At 36.7% G+C, this 15,264-nt stretch overlaps 1 protein-coding gene across 4 annotated transcripts in view; it reads left to right on the top strand.

Annotated features, from left to right (window-relative positions):
- Kat6b (lysine acetyltransferase 6B) overlaps positions 1-15,264 on the top strand; it is a 189,429-nt gene that overhangs the window by 111,081 nt on the left and 63,084 nt on the right. For all 4 annotated transcript variants that reach the window (XM_046419679.2, XM_046419678.2, XM_046419680.2 and 1 more), the window contains exon 4: positions 6,460-6,568. In XM_046419679.2, coding sequence (XP_046275635.1) covers positions 6,460-6,568 — 109 coding nt within the window. The remainder of the gene's footprint in view (positions 1-6,459; positions 6,569-15,264) is intronic.

Here is a 15,264-nt window from a genome sequence, read left to right as displayed (position 1 = left end):
GCAGCCTCCATGATAAGGGGATACCTGAACCAAGATCCAAAAGAAATGTGGGACATACCTTGGGAAAAGCAAAAGAGAGAGGGTCTTGGAGTCATCAAACTTAGTAGCAATGTGACACTAGGGGATGTTTAACTTACCTATAAAATGGAGATAGAAAGTACCACCAGGTCTTGTCCCATAGGGTTTGTGTTCAGCACCAATGAAACACCTAGGAATAGCATTGTGGTAAGCAGCAAGGAATCACCTAGACTTCAGATTTCAGGACAATATAAGAAAGAGGCACAAATTGAAGAGCTGTAAAAGAGTCTTAAAACAGCCCTTCCACAAAAGTAGATTTGGAGTAAATGAATTGAGTTGTCTGAGCTCAAGTATAGTTCTCCAATGATGAACTATTTGATACTTGGGGATCATAGATTTATATTCATCTTTGCTTTTGTAGTATTATTCACTTAAGGTTTATTTGTTTATGCTTTCCTTCTTTTGATATCTGTTCTTTTCCTTTTCCTTTTACTAATAACTACAGGCCTCTTGGCTCTCAGTTGAGGTATTTTCTGCACTGTTCCTTGTACTCCCTATTAATTCATTCTTTAATAAAAACAAGGCGTTAGATTAATGTTCATCATCAGGGCTGGGGATGTGGCTCAAGCGGTAGCGCGCTCGCCTGGCATGTGTGCGGCCCAGGTTCGATCCTCAGCACCACATACAAACAAAGATGTTGTGTCCGCCGAAAACTAAAAAATAAATATTAAAAAAAAAATCTCTCTCTCTCTCTCAAAAAAAAAATTAATGTTCATCATAGGAGTTTGGAGAATCAGTCTTTTGTAGAGTAATTGTGAACTCCAGAACAATTAATTTGTGCCAGTATTTATTAAGGACTTGAATCAAACTTTATAATTTACAAGTACTTTCCAGTCACTCACACTTGAACTTTTAGAAACCCCAGAGCCAGACAACTGTTAGGCACTTTTATGATGAGGAAACCCGAGGCTCAGAAAGCAGAATTTAAATCCAGGTCTTTCCATGTTGCAAGTATGAATGAAAAAATGATGTATTGTTTCATTCTTAACACTTGGGATTACTAAAACAGTTTGTTATGTAATAATTTCAAGAAAGCTGCAGAGATCTCAGCCATATCCATAAGAGATTAAGGAAAAAGAGGGTTAATGTCTCTGATCATTGTGAACACAGAACATGGAAATGGCCTTCAAAACCCCTTTTTGTCATTGTCAGGAAGAGGATGTGAGCCTGAATACTTCAGGTTCTGCTCTCCTATATGAGCTTTCATTTACTTATGTCCAGTTACTTAGACTAAGAAGACTAACAATTTGTTGTTTCCTTCTGGGCAGAAATAAAAGTAACCACTAACAAAAATAAAGCTGCTTTGGATTCTTCAGGAAAAGCTGTTTTACTTTGGATCAGAAGTCTCAAAGGTTCTTGAAATGTGTTTGTAAGACAGTAACAAATGAAAGCTAGAAAAGGATTTAGAGATTATTCAACCTTACAACCATTAAAATACTGGGTCTGGAAAGGACCTAGATCTCCTTTTTGAGCATGATGATTTTGTGCACTGTCGCATCCTCACCATGCCAGGGCTCATCCAACCTCTCTATGATCTTTTAATTACAGGGCCTACTGCGCCTCAAGAGTAATCCAGTCTACAGATATCATATTGACTTTATTTATATGAGATACCAACAACAGAGAAACGCACAAAGACAGAAAGAGGAATGGTGATTGCCAGGGGTGGGAAAGGTAGAGTGGAGAGTTAGTTCTTAACAGGTGCAGTGTCAGTTGGGAAGATGGAAACTGTTCTGGAAGTGGCTGGTGGTGATATTTCTACAGCATTGTGATCAACTGTACCCTTAAAGTTAAATGGTAAATTTTGTTATGAATTTTTTGGCTTCAAATGAAATTTTATATTGTATATGTTTACCATAATTTTAAAAATAAAAATAAATGAAGGAGGATAAAAAAGGAATCATCCACCTGGGACAGCAACACATGCCTATAATCCTAGTGACTTGGGAGACTGAGGCAGGAGGATTACAAGTTTAAAGCCAACCTCAGTAATTTATCGATGCCCTAATCAATTTAGCTAGACCTTGTCTCTAAATAAAAAATAAAAATGGCTGTGGATGTGGTTAAGTGTCCCTGAGTTTAATCCCTGGCACAAAAAAAAAAAAAAAAAAAAAATTAAATTAAATTTTAAAAAATCATCCATTCTATTCTATTTCCAACTCTGTTGGAAAGTCTCTGTATGATACCCTAGTTAGTTCAAGTTTCAGACTCTGAAGCCATGGAGAACAAATCTGTCCCTTCTACCTTGATGAAGATACCCGTATTGCCCCTCCCAACAGTTTCTTTAACTAGATAACCCTGTTTCCTTCACTAGATCATAATCTTTTATTTTTTTTTGTCATACACTGTTTTAATCATGATCTTAAGGAAAACCCCATGTTTGATTGGCTCATATGCCTAAGTCTCTCTTAGCCTGCTCATTCTTCTTCCATGTCTAGATCTTGTATTCTTGCTTTTCCTTCCGTTTTATTTTTGAAGAAACTGGGTCATTTATCCTTTAGAGTCTTGGTACTAATATCTCCCTGCTCTATAGATTAATATGTTGTACTGTCCTCTGCATTTCCTGTGCCTTGGTAATTGGATCGAGATACTTTAGTTTATTAATGCTTATAATCTAACTATTTGGTAATTTATTCTAGACCTCTTTTGAGAGCAGAGGTGTACTTTTTTGTTCAACTTTCCATGTTTTTGTTTGGTAAAGTGTAAACATGCAAAAAAGTTGAAGGAATAAAATATACCCATATACCCATTACATAGATTTCACCAAACATTAACATTTTGCCACATTTGCTTTCTCTCTCCTACTCTGCATACTTATATACACATGTAGGTTTTTCTTTTTCCCTCTAAATTATTTGAGAGTTAGACATCATGACACTTCTAAATATTTCATCATATATCTCCTAAGAACAAAAACATTATCCTACATAATCACAATGTTTACTCGAGATTTATTATATTTGATTTATGTGTTATCTCATATTTAGTGTATGTTCTTCTAATTATCCTAGTAACATTCTTTAACATCCAGTGTCTATTTTTAAAAGATCCAGAATCCAGTCAAGGATCCTATATTGTTTTTAGTTTTCACATCACTAGTTTCCTAGATTGGTTCTGGTTCTGCCCTTCTTTGGGTCTTGCATGATATTGACATTTTTAAAATGTGTAGGTAAGTTGTTGTACAGAATATATCTCCACTTGAATTTGCCTGATTGTTTCCTTATAATTAGATTCACCAAGAAACTATGTAGGCCGTGCTAAGGCAGCGCTTGGAGGCACATGATGTCAGTTTGTTCTATGTTGGTGCAGGAAGTGTCAACCAATTTTCTTCATTGTAGAAGTACCTTTCCTCCATTGCAATTAATAATCTAATGAATATGATTATAGTAGTGATTGTCTTTTTAGTAGTTTTTAAAACATTTGCAATTTTTCATGGGAGAAATTGACTAGAAGAGATTATGTATACTTTCATAATAGCTGTTGACACTGATAGGTAAGAAATGGACAGAATGAGGGCAGTTTCAGCTCTATGTTTGAAACTGTGCAACATTTAGAAAAGTTACTTAACATCTTCAACCCTTAATTTTCTCTAAAATGAGAATAATACACACAACCTAGTTACAGAGATTAAATGAGATATTGTAGAATGGGCCTCTAGCCTTGAAGCTGACCCAGGGCCATTGCCTGAAAGGGATGCTCCCTGAGCAGAATATGCTTATTTTCATATTTAGATCTGTCCATGAGTGTTCCTTCTTAAAATTAGTTTAGAACAATCAGACATGTTGATGAGAAAATGTAATCAACATGTTAGGTGTCTTCATGAGATTTCAAAGAAAGGATTTAATTTGGAGATTTGGAGTTCCATTTTCAAACCTCTTAAGTATCACTTGTCTATAGTGATTTGTATGGAATCAAATTGCCATTTACTCGGACCTCTTTCTGACTGCAGTCTATTTTACTTTATTACAAGGGGTTATTTTTTAAAATAGTTTATATGTAGTCTGATTGAGAATAGTGAATCATAATAATTCTGTGGCCCATTTACATGCATTACTGTAAAAGTTTCATTTCATGCAAGTGACAATTTTTTAAAGTTAATTAGACTAGGCTACACTGAGGTTAGCAAAAAGTGCTTTGAATTATCAATAATTCAGCAGGGCAGACATTTCTGTATAATGCAGTGGTTTTATGGAGTATTGTAAGATAGTTATCCTTAAATAAATGGTTGTGAGCATCCACCAGTATGGTGGGGTTCCCTTGAATGTAGCATGAAGCGATAGCATCTATGCTTTCTGTGATTGGGCAGAGTGCAGGACATCAGTCTTTCTGGCCATGAACTACTAGCAACCTTTGTCCTTTGTGTTACCTTTAGTTAAAAACGAAAAATGAGCATGAATGCTGGCTGATGGCCATGTCTCTCTCACAGCAAAAAAATTCATCTGGGAACAAAAAATGGGATTGCAGATTTGGATTTGTTTCATTGTATGAATGATATGTGACATTTCGTAAATTATTTATCACTGCAAGAATGGCGGCAATAGCTTGAACATTGTTCTATCAAATGAAAGCAGGAATCCCATTAGTAGGAGGACTGTGTTTTAGCTAGAATCTATCAGGGGATTGTTGTCACTTTAAAACCAGATTGTTCTTTTAATTGCTATTTAAAGGAACAAAAGTGTTCCCAAGGTACTGCAGTTGAGCAGTTGCAAGTAATAACTATGGATCCATAATTATGCAGTGCTGATTATCTGGCATTTAAAAAACCGTGGCTAGAGTCAGTGACCAATTTGTCGTAGCTTGTCTTTTTTAGTTTTTCTAATGCAGGATGTTTCATACTCTGCTTTTTAACAGAGGCTACATTTTCATTGCTTTTTAACAGAGGCTACATTTTCATAGATACCTCAGAAAGCCTTTGCATAATAAAAGAACAAATAAGCTTAAAGTAAGGGCAAAATAATGAACACTAATATTGTAAGATAAAATTAAAAGTCAATATTAAAAGTTCTGTAAAGGCTTGGTCATAAGATAAATTCTTGATTTTGATGACATGTCACAATGAACGAAGACATTTGTTGGAATCATTATAACCATTTGAAGTATTATTTTAGAGATGAGTTTTTTTTGTTTTTTTTTAAGTAGCATATACTGTTTTATTCAATTAGCACATATATTTTGAGTGCTGACTGTGAACCAGGAGCAGTGTCATAGACATTTGGGACTGAATGGCTGAATAGATAATCTTTGTTCTATGCTGATGTATAGCTACAGGATTAAGTCTTGTTTTTGATTTATATTTAAAAACATTTGTGATAATGTTGGTTTTCTTGCCCTGAGTTTTAGTTTTTATACAGTTTTGGCTGTTCGAAATAATGTGACCAGCTCTGTAGGCACAGCTAGCCATATTCATATGGATGGGAATACTAGCATTGCTGGTAGTAGTCAGTAACAATGGAGATACTAAAATGTATGTAGATTTATACATTGTTAAAAAAGCAATTTCCGTAGTGAGATTTAAGGGGTGCTAGGGGGTTAGACAAATGTTTCGTTGTTTCTTTTATAAAGTAGGAATGTCCAAGATCGAGAATTTATCTCTTGTGTGTGCTGTACTGTGCTGTGATTTCCTTTAAAAAATCTTGGTGCCCAAAATAGTCTTTGATCTCTTCTGAAGCGATTCAGAGAATTTTAGTTTGTGCTAAATTCTTTATTCTCCATTAACATGTCACCTAAAAACATGCCAACATTTTTTTTTTTTGGATGAACACACAGTATCTTTGTTTATTTTTATGTGGTACTAAGGATAGAACCCAGTACCTCACACATTCGAGGCAAGTACTTTACCACTTAGCTACAGCCCTAGCCCCAAAACATACCAACATTTTTATGTTCCGTATTTAATAGGTGAATAATAGTAACCTGCATTATAACATTTGATAAAGTTTAATTAAATAAATAGGTAATATTCATGGACTCTAATACTGATTTAGCTAAATAATTTGACCTAACTAGATGATATTCATGGATTATAACACTGAATAGGTGAACCAGTTTATTATAGGCATATAGACTTGGGAATGATTGAGATTTTAAATGAATCTTGAATAATGTTCATTTCAGAAGGTTATATAGTACATAAAGGTCTTAGGTTCCACTGGTTTAATAAAAATGACTTCTGGGTCTTATATATTACTATACCTACGAGTATTATTCAATTAATAATTTAGTATCAAATACTTTTAAGATATTTTTATTAGAAAATATTGATTTGAATACCTAATTTAGCTGGTTCTTTTTGTTCATAAAATATCTAAGAAGCTTTTGATTTTAATGTTTTAAATTTTGAAATGAAAAGTAACCTGTGTTTTCATTTTAATTTTATCATAGCCCCGTGCCGATCCCATTCCAATATGTAGCTTCTGTTTGGGAACTAAAGAATCAAATCGCGAAAAGAAGCCAGAAGAACTCCTGTCTTGTGCAGATTGTGGCAGTAGTGGTAAGTTACACTTTTTGTGGGTGTTTTTGGTGTATGCTTTTGTTTGTTTTTATTTTGTGGTACTGGGGATTAAACCTAGGGCTCTACCCTGAGCTATATTCTGACCCTGTATTGTTTTTTTATTTTGAGGCGGGATCTCGCCAAGGTGCTAAGACTGACCTCAAACTTGAGATCCTTCATCCTAGCCTCCAAAATCACTGAGATTATAGGTGTAACACTTGCACCTGGAGCTTTTTATATATTTTGTACAGTGATTTCCCAGTTTTGAAGCTGAATGCAACTGGAAGTACTTTTGTTTTATGTAATCTGAAGTCTCAAGTGGTATGTGATTTGAAGTTTATGCTATTTCACATCATGACACCAGCTGGTAAAATGTAATATTGCAGCCCAGTTTTGATCAACTCCAAAAAAAGGGTACAGAATTCTGGAAACTATAACATTTGATTCAGTAAATCATCAAGCATGTAACCAGGCATGATTTCACCCACCTACATTCCTTGAAACTTGGGAGGCTGAGGCAGGAGGACCAGGCTTTACATTTGATGAGACTTGGTCTCAGCATAAAAATTAAAAAGGCTATGGATATAGCTCAGTGATAGAGTGTTTGCCTAGCATTCTTGAGGCCCAAGGTCAAACCACCTATACTGCCAGTAAACAACAAAAAACAAAAACAAGCAAACCCCAAAACATTAGGCGAGAAAGAAATTTAGATTGCCTTGACTAAGACAGGAAAAGGGTACTGTGTACAGAAGATGATGCTAAAATCAAGGAATTGCTGGATAGAAACACTGTGTTGTTGGCGAAGTATAGAACCCCAGGTGCTGTCATGGTAGGTTTTACCTCTGTCTTTTTCTTTCTATCAGATTTTAAGTTTTGCCTCTAGTTTTGTAATGAAAATATAAATCATGCTTACATTTTAAAAAAATTGTTTTAATAGCCATTCTTCCCTTTTTTGGGTGGGTGGGTGGGTGCTGGGGATTGAACCCAGGGCTTTGTGCATGTGAAGCAAGCACTTTACCAACTGAGCTATATCCACAGTCCTCATTCTTCCTTCTTATAAGCAGGTAATAGTTATGTTGCCTAGGTGAAAAACACACTCATACTAAGTGCTAGTTATTAGGGGTTTTTTTTTTTTTTTTTTTCCTTTGTTGGTTTTTTGGTTTTGATGCTAGGGATTGAACTCTGGGCCTTGTACATGCTACGCATGCATTGTGTCCCTGGACTAAACCCCAAGCCCAAGAGTTTAGAATATTAATCTTTAAGACCTTTCCCCTAGAGCTTACTGAAACTTCCTTCTCAAATGTTATTTTAAAATTCATGGCCAAAGGCCATGGGTGGGGCGTTACTCAGTGGTGAAGCACTTGCTTAAGTGTGCTCAAGGCCCTGGGTTGAATCACAGCACCAAAACATGTATATAAATTGTTGGCCAAGTATTTCTCTAGTTATAGCCATCTTAAGAAACAATAAACCTTCATGGGGGTATAGCTCAATGGAGCTATAAGTAAAATTTTAGTTTTTATACAGTTTTATTATTAATAAAAATCCAAGCCCCAGTGTCATGATATCTGTTTGTGCAGGACAGAGTATGTCTTAGAGTGCTGGGCTCTGGGTCTGCAATGGGATCCAGTTCAACACCCAGCACCATTAAAAGCAAAAAGAAACACAAAACCAACCTTCAAAACACTGTACCATACTGTCACTCTTATTTAGGAAGTCTTATAATGCAGTGGCTAAGAGGACATTGAAGAACAAACCACAGTCCAGTTCCTACACCTTGAGATAGTTACTTAACCATTCTAAGCCTCAGTTCCTCATGAAAAAATAGGGGATGATAGTAGCAACTACCTCTCGGATTTCATGTGAATAAAATGAGAGAACATGAGTAAATAATCTAGCACAGGGTGTATAAGAACTATGGTAAGTGTACTATAAATGTCAGCCATTGTTATGATTTGGCATGTTTGATATTGTTGTCCTTGATTACTGCAAGTAATTTAAAATTTTATCATCATTTATGACAGCTGCTTGATTGTTGGGTAGAGGAAATATTTCATACTGAGAAACGAATGATTCTTATTCCTCATATGAAGTTTTAACTTGATAGGTCCTTTGCGGTTCAGCAGCTTCTTGGACCTGATGTGGAGTGGAGAGCCTTCGGAATAAGACATTTCAAACCCTGCTTGAAAAATGCATTCCGACAGTCTTTTTGATGGACTTTACAGATTCATTAAAATTCTTTTACCTGGCCATGGTATCATGGATAGTGACAAAAGGGCATGGAAACATTATCTGTGTGTTCAGTTTAATAAATTTCAACCCTACAATCTCCCTATTCTGTGCTGGTGAGGTAGTGCCTCACTCATCAGTTCTGACTCTGTAGTTATCTTTTGGGTTTTCTCATGAGGCTTTTCTGAATGAATTATTCTTTTTTGTAACTGCCTGATCAGTTCTGTGGCATTCACTTGTCTGGGGGTTTACCTATTGTGATTTTTAAGGTGGTATTTAAAAAATACATTTCATTGTCTTATTTTCTTGGTGTGTTTTTCTGAGTACCTAGACAGACTACAGGTGTACTTAAATGTAGGAAGAAAAGTTCCCTTCATATATTTCCTTACCTCTGGTGATATGCTTACTTGCAGGTAAGGCATCTGAGATCATTATCTTCTCCATTATAACTTCAGGGCCTCCTTTACACGGTATCAAGGTGTAATTCTAAACACTAGACCCCTGACTTTCTGATGTAATCAATCTCTTTTTGTCTTTCTGGGCTGAAGACTTGCCAAGGGGAGGTCTGATCTCTTTTACACTTTGAGGTCACTGAAAATTCCTTTCCTCTGAGGCTTCTTACTTTTTCAGGATCAGCTAGGGGTCTGTCAGTAGTGCAACATTATTTTCTGAAAAATTCCTCCTGTTTTCCTTTCAACAAATGGAGATGAGTGGTTGAGGATACTGTCTAGAAGGTTTCTGTATCCAGAGTCATCTTGTTAGACTCTTCCTCTGCCTTCAGGTAGAGAAACCCAGTGGCTATGGAGTCAAGGTATGGGTCATGGCAGAAATCCAAGCCCCAGTGTCATGATATCTGTTTGTGCAAGACAGAGTATGCCTCAGAGTGCTGGGCTCTGGGTCTGCAATGGGATCCAGCTCTCACATGGAGATTCACTTCATCTTCCTGCATGTTCTCTGCCAGCCCGGATTTGGCTCCATTAGTGAGAAAAAACTTTTGTTCCTTACTCAGTGAAATGCTTTGTAGGCATTTACTTCATATGGTATATCAGATGCATGAACTTTGTTGTTTATTCCTCCTTAAATTGAAGGGTCAAAATAAAATATGGTTAATTTTAGAGATTTGGGGATTCTTGTAGTTTTATTGTTTTGTTGTGAACAAAGAGAAAAGAATATGATATACCACTTGCCTCAGCAGTGCCCTCTGATAACAATGGAAGCTCCTTCATCACAGTCCAGTCCAGCATCTCAAGTGGGATTTACAGATTGGTTGGCCTCCCTGAGTTGGCCTTGTGAAGATGGCTGCTTTCTCACACTCAGAACAATCCATTGGTTCTAGGATTAAATTGAGACTGTTGGTAATGATCAAAGGGATCCCTAACATAAGATGTTTATGTGAAAAAATAGTCACAGCAGTATAAAACCAGAAAATATGGATGCGATCCAAATGGAAGATCATTCTGAAATGTGTTTTCCATATGTGCCCAGCCCTTTTTAGTCATCTCTGTCTGAAGTACCATTTGTATGATGTCACATTTAGACTCTGCTTAGATTTCAGAGATGTAAGTAATAAATGTTTCCTTCTGCTTACATCATTAAAAAAAAAAAGCCAATTGGACATTTCTTTATTTTTAAGGTGACTCCGTGCTATAAGTGGTCAGAATTTAACTATTGTTTTTCCTGATGGAAGTTCTTTTTTAAAAAAAATTATTTAAGTTTATGTGTAGTGAAAATGTGAGGGTGATTACACATAGTTCATGGAGCTCCAAATGTGGTGTCCCCAGCCAGACATTTGTCCATTTGTCTTCTGCTGTTTGTTGGCCGTGTAACTGCAGTTTTCCTGATCTGTACAATGGGAAGTGTCCTGTCTGCACCCTGCATCCACAGGGCTGTTGTGAGGATCCAATGAAATAATGATATGAAGATTTTATTATATATTATATTACATTATATCAGTTAGTGTAAAACATTAGACAAATGTGAAGGATTATTCTAGCCACTAATAAGAATGTGGGAACCATCAGATAGTTTTCAGGTCTGTGGAAATGTTGAGACTAGGAAGTGATTTTACTTGACTTTCATGGATCAGCCTACTTTGAAATTAACACTGTTATATTCTCTTTGCCTCATTAAGACCAAATTATCTTTAATTAGGTTCACATAAGTATTAGATATTATACCAAATGAAATTTTGTGTCTGCTGCTCAGATTGCTGGGTGGTTAAATCTTACTTACAGATGAGTTGTGTGCATGTGTGTTTTCAAATTAGCAAATCTAAGATAAGTGTACAGTTCAAAATTACAGCATCATACTAAGTGGAAGCTCATTGAAGCGGGAGGCAGAGAAAAGGCTGCTGCGATGCAGCTGGGAAAGGGAGAAAAATTCCTTTTGTGTAGTAAGGGAGGACCAGCCAAGGGTAGGATGAGTCCATCTCTGGAGAGCTGGAGTCTTTCCTGGGGTTGTCTTTTGTGTGTGTGTTAATCCTGGGAAAGGAAAACAGCAACAACAGCAACAAACTTCCATGCATTCTGCTCCTAGAAGGAGCTGGTAGGTACATCTCAGAGTACATGGATATGTTAAAAAAGGGGGGGGGGGCTGGGGATGTGGCTCAAGTGGTAACCCGCTCGCCTGGCATGCGTGGGGCTCTGGGTTCGATCCTCAGCACCACATAAAAATAAAATAAAGATGTTGTGTCCACCGAAACTGAAAAATAAATATTAAAAAATTCTCTCTCTCTTTAAAAAAAAAAAAAAAAGGACACTGATTTCTTAAGGTCATTGTGTGAAAGTTCCCAGGGATTGGTTGGTTAATCATCCATTTCACAGGGAGTAGATACAGACTGAATCATTAGGTTGGAAAAGAGTCACTTTACTAGAGAGAATTCCAAAGAGGAATAAGTATGGAGGCAGGGAAGAAAGTGAGCCCCATTCCCATCCTATCCTGAAAAGCTCAAAGCAGGATTGACTGTCACCTAAAGGGAGAAACAGAGAGTAGTAATCTGCTTCTAGCCTGTTATTTCATTAAAATAGCGCTTGTCGGAGTTAACAGTGACCTCTAAGCAGGAAAATCTAATTAATGGGCACTTTTCCGGTCTTTATCAAAATCTGATTGATGTTTTTCAGTCCTCACCAGATACTCCCCTTAGCCACAGTTGACCTTGTTGAGAATCTTTTCTTTTCTTGAAATGCTTTCATAGGGGACTGGGGGTGTAGCTCAGTGTTAGAGCGCTAGGTAGTTAAATCTTACAGATGAGTTCTGTGCATGTGTGTTTTAAATTAGCAAATCTAAGATAAGTGTATAGTTCAAAATTGCAACATCATACTAAGTGGAAGCTCACTGAAGGCCCTGGGTTGGAACCCTAGCACCACCAAAAAGAAAAAAAGAGGAAAAAAAAGGTGGGGTGGGGAGAAAGGAAGAAAAAAAGAATTAAATGTTCTCTTTGGCTTTTGTGTTACCACATTTTCTGTTTTCTCTACCGCTTCCTTCCATGCCTTTTGTTAGCTCCTTGTCTTCTCTTTGTCCCCTACATGTTTCTTCAGAATTCTGCCTGTAGCTGTTTCTTAGTTTACCTTATAGCCTATCCTGAGCTCCGAACCCTTAATTTCATGCCTTCAGAATGTATCCACTTGTCCATTCATAGCTGCCTCAAGGTTAATATCTAAAACAGCTCATCACCTTGAGTTGCTCCTTCCTCCCCCAAACAACTACAACAGTAACAGAAATCTCAGCCTAGAAACAATGTCTTGCTTCTCCAGGATTTATTTGAGCAAATGGGACACCATTAGCCACTCATTCAGTGACACAAAACTGGAAGTTTCTAGTCACCCTCTTTCCTATTCTCTCATACCAAGGAATCATCAAAAGTCCTTTGATTCTGCATCCTAATGTGTATCCTTTATCTTAAATATATCCATGCATCCATCTCCACTAGCCCCACTCAAGATCGCTATTACTATAACCTAAATCTAATATTAATTTTCTTTCTTCTCATTCATTTTTCATACTGCAAGCTAAGTTACCTTTTTAAATTATAATCTGATCACAGAATTTTTCCATGGCTACCAATTACTCTTAGGAAAAAAATCCATGTTTTTCATATAGCCCCCTAAAACTCTTCTCGATTGGATTCCTGTTAACTGTATCCTACACCACTATCCTCTTCATATTCTGCATATTCATTATATTGATAACTTTTCTCTCCTCCTTTGTACCATGTTCCTTGCTCCTCCTGTGTATGCCATCTTACCCCAGCCCTGTCCCTCCTCTGCAGAATCCCACCTACTCGCACTTATCCTTTGATTAGGGAGGACTTCCTCTACCCTCCTGCTAGCTTCTCCTATATCCGTAAACCTCGCCATAGCCAGGCATTGGCCCTAATTTTTGTTCAGTGTCTGTCTTTGCTGCTAGACCATATGATCCAAAGGAGTGGGAATCGTGTATCCTTTACCTCCCTGTGTCTCCAGTTCTCATTAAATATTAAGTTGAAGGAAGGATAGTTGGACACATAGATGGTCAGATAGTCTGTTCAAGGGGCTCAGTGTCTTTGTCTTTACTAGTTTTCCATTGCTGCTGTTAGCAAATACCATGTGTATATTGGTTTAAAACAACATGTTTATCATCTTACATGTGTAGGGCAAAAATCCAAGAAGGGACTCACCAGATTACCATCAAAAAGCATCGGCAGGACAGTGCTCCTCTCTAAAGAGTCTACGGGAAGGGCTGGGATGTGGCTTAGTGGTAGAGCGCTTGCCTCACATGTATGAGGCACTGGGTTCGATTATCAGCACCACGTAAAAATAAATAAAATAAAAGTACTGTGTCCATCAAAACTAAAATAAACAAACAAACAAATAAATAAATAAATGGTCGGTCTATGGGAAGACCCAGGTCCTTGCTCATTTGGGCTGTTGACAGGGTTAAGCTCCTTCTGTTTGTAGATAGAGATCCCCATCTGTCAGATGAAGGCCCTTCCCAGCTTTTAGAGGCTACCCCACCCCACCCCCACCCCTGTTCTTGGCTTGTGGACCCTTTCCTTTGTCTGCAAAGCCTGCCATGACAGGTGGAGTCCCTCTCATGCTTTGAACCTCTCCTCCTCCTTTTTTATCTTGTCTGTCTAACCCAGCCAGTAAAGGTTCTCTGCTTGTGTTTTTGTGATTGGTTAGACCTTAGATATTCTGGGATAATTTCCCCATCTCACATTCTGTACCCTTAGTCACATCTGTAGTCACACCCTTTTGCCATGAAAGGTAATGTATTTACATGTTATGGGCATAGATATCTTTCACACCTCTTATTCTATCTACTACAGAGCATGTGTTTTTTTTCTTCCACAGTACTTTCTCCAAAAATCATTCCTACTGGTTTATGGTTCTATTGGTACTTGTTTAATTTTAAACAGTAGTTCTTTGGTTTTGTTAGATAAAACTATTGTTAAGCTTTGAACACTTAATGTGTTTGTATAAGAATGAATGAATGAATGAATGAATACTTATTGTGATTGTCAATTTGATAAATTGCAAACCACAGTAGTAAAACTAACTTCAGAAAGACAAACTACCATGAATTGTGTCATTACAGAGAATAAGAATTTTTGAGAAAATTATCAAGTTTATGGAATGGCTAAATAGGAAGTAAGGAATTACATTATCACAGTATCATTTCCCTTTATCCTACTACTATAGATTATATAATATATCAAACTCACTTATAGTCTTTTGTGTTATTTTGAAGTTGACTGTGAGAAAATCAAATGGAAGTGTTTCTTCATCCCTCAGCATCTTTTACAAAATCATAGAAATTTAGAGCTGGAAGGGATCTATGGCTAATTCTCTTAAGCTAAATAAGACTGTAGCCTAAAGGAAAGATAAGCTGAAGATTTTAGAATTTGATATGGTAGCTTAACTAGTAGTAGCTTGAGACATAATATCACTTGAAGTGAGAGAAAGCATTAAGAAGGAGAATATGTCTTTCTCTTGATTGAAAATGAAATCCAGGAATTTTCAAAATGTGTAATTATTAAAAAGACTGTTTCATAGGATATCTGTGGTAATAAATAGTAAGCTATAATATGATGTGAATTACCTTAGTTACTGAATATTAAGCTACAAAGTACAAAAGCAGACTTTAATGTAGAGAAAAATTCAGTGCATGAAATTGAGGTCATATGTGCTAGTGATGTATGACTTACAGGAAGTAATAAAAAACGGGGGAAAAGAATAAATGTTATATGTTTAAGCTGATGGGACCCATATTAAGGGTGGAATTTAAATTGCTGTTTTTTTAAAAGTGGAATTTTCAGTCCCCTTTCTATGTAAGGGGGAGGAGAGATTCTGATCAAAGTAGACCTCTTCCCCTCCCCCTCTTAAACTTGAGAAGCAAGCTGTCTTTGTTTGCCATTCTTAAGCAAAGAGAGATGATTGATAACATTTTTATATATTTAAACCTTTAAACCTTTTTCTTCCATTCATTTGAAT

Source organism: Marmota monax, unplaced genomic scaffold (assembly GCF_021218885.2).
Source record: "Marmota monax isolate L192 unplaced genomic scaffold, Marmota_monax_Labrador192_F-V1.1 WCK01_AAM20220418_F8-fsc00019, whole genome shotgun sequence".
NCBI lineage: Eukaryota > Metazoa > Chordata > Mammalia > Rodentia > Sciuridae > Marmota > Marmota monax.
Note: the sequence above shows the minus strand (reverse complement) of the source record. Positions and strands in the feature narration are given on the sequence as shown.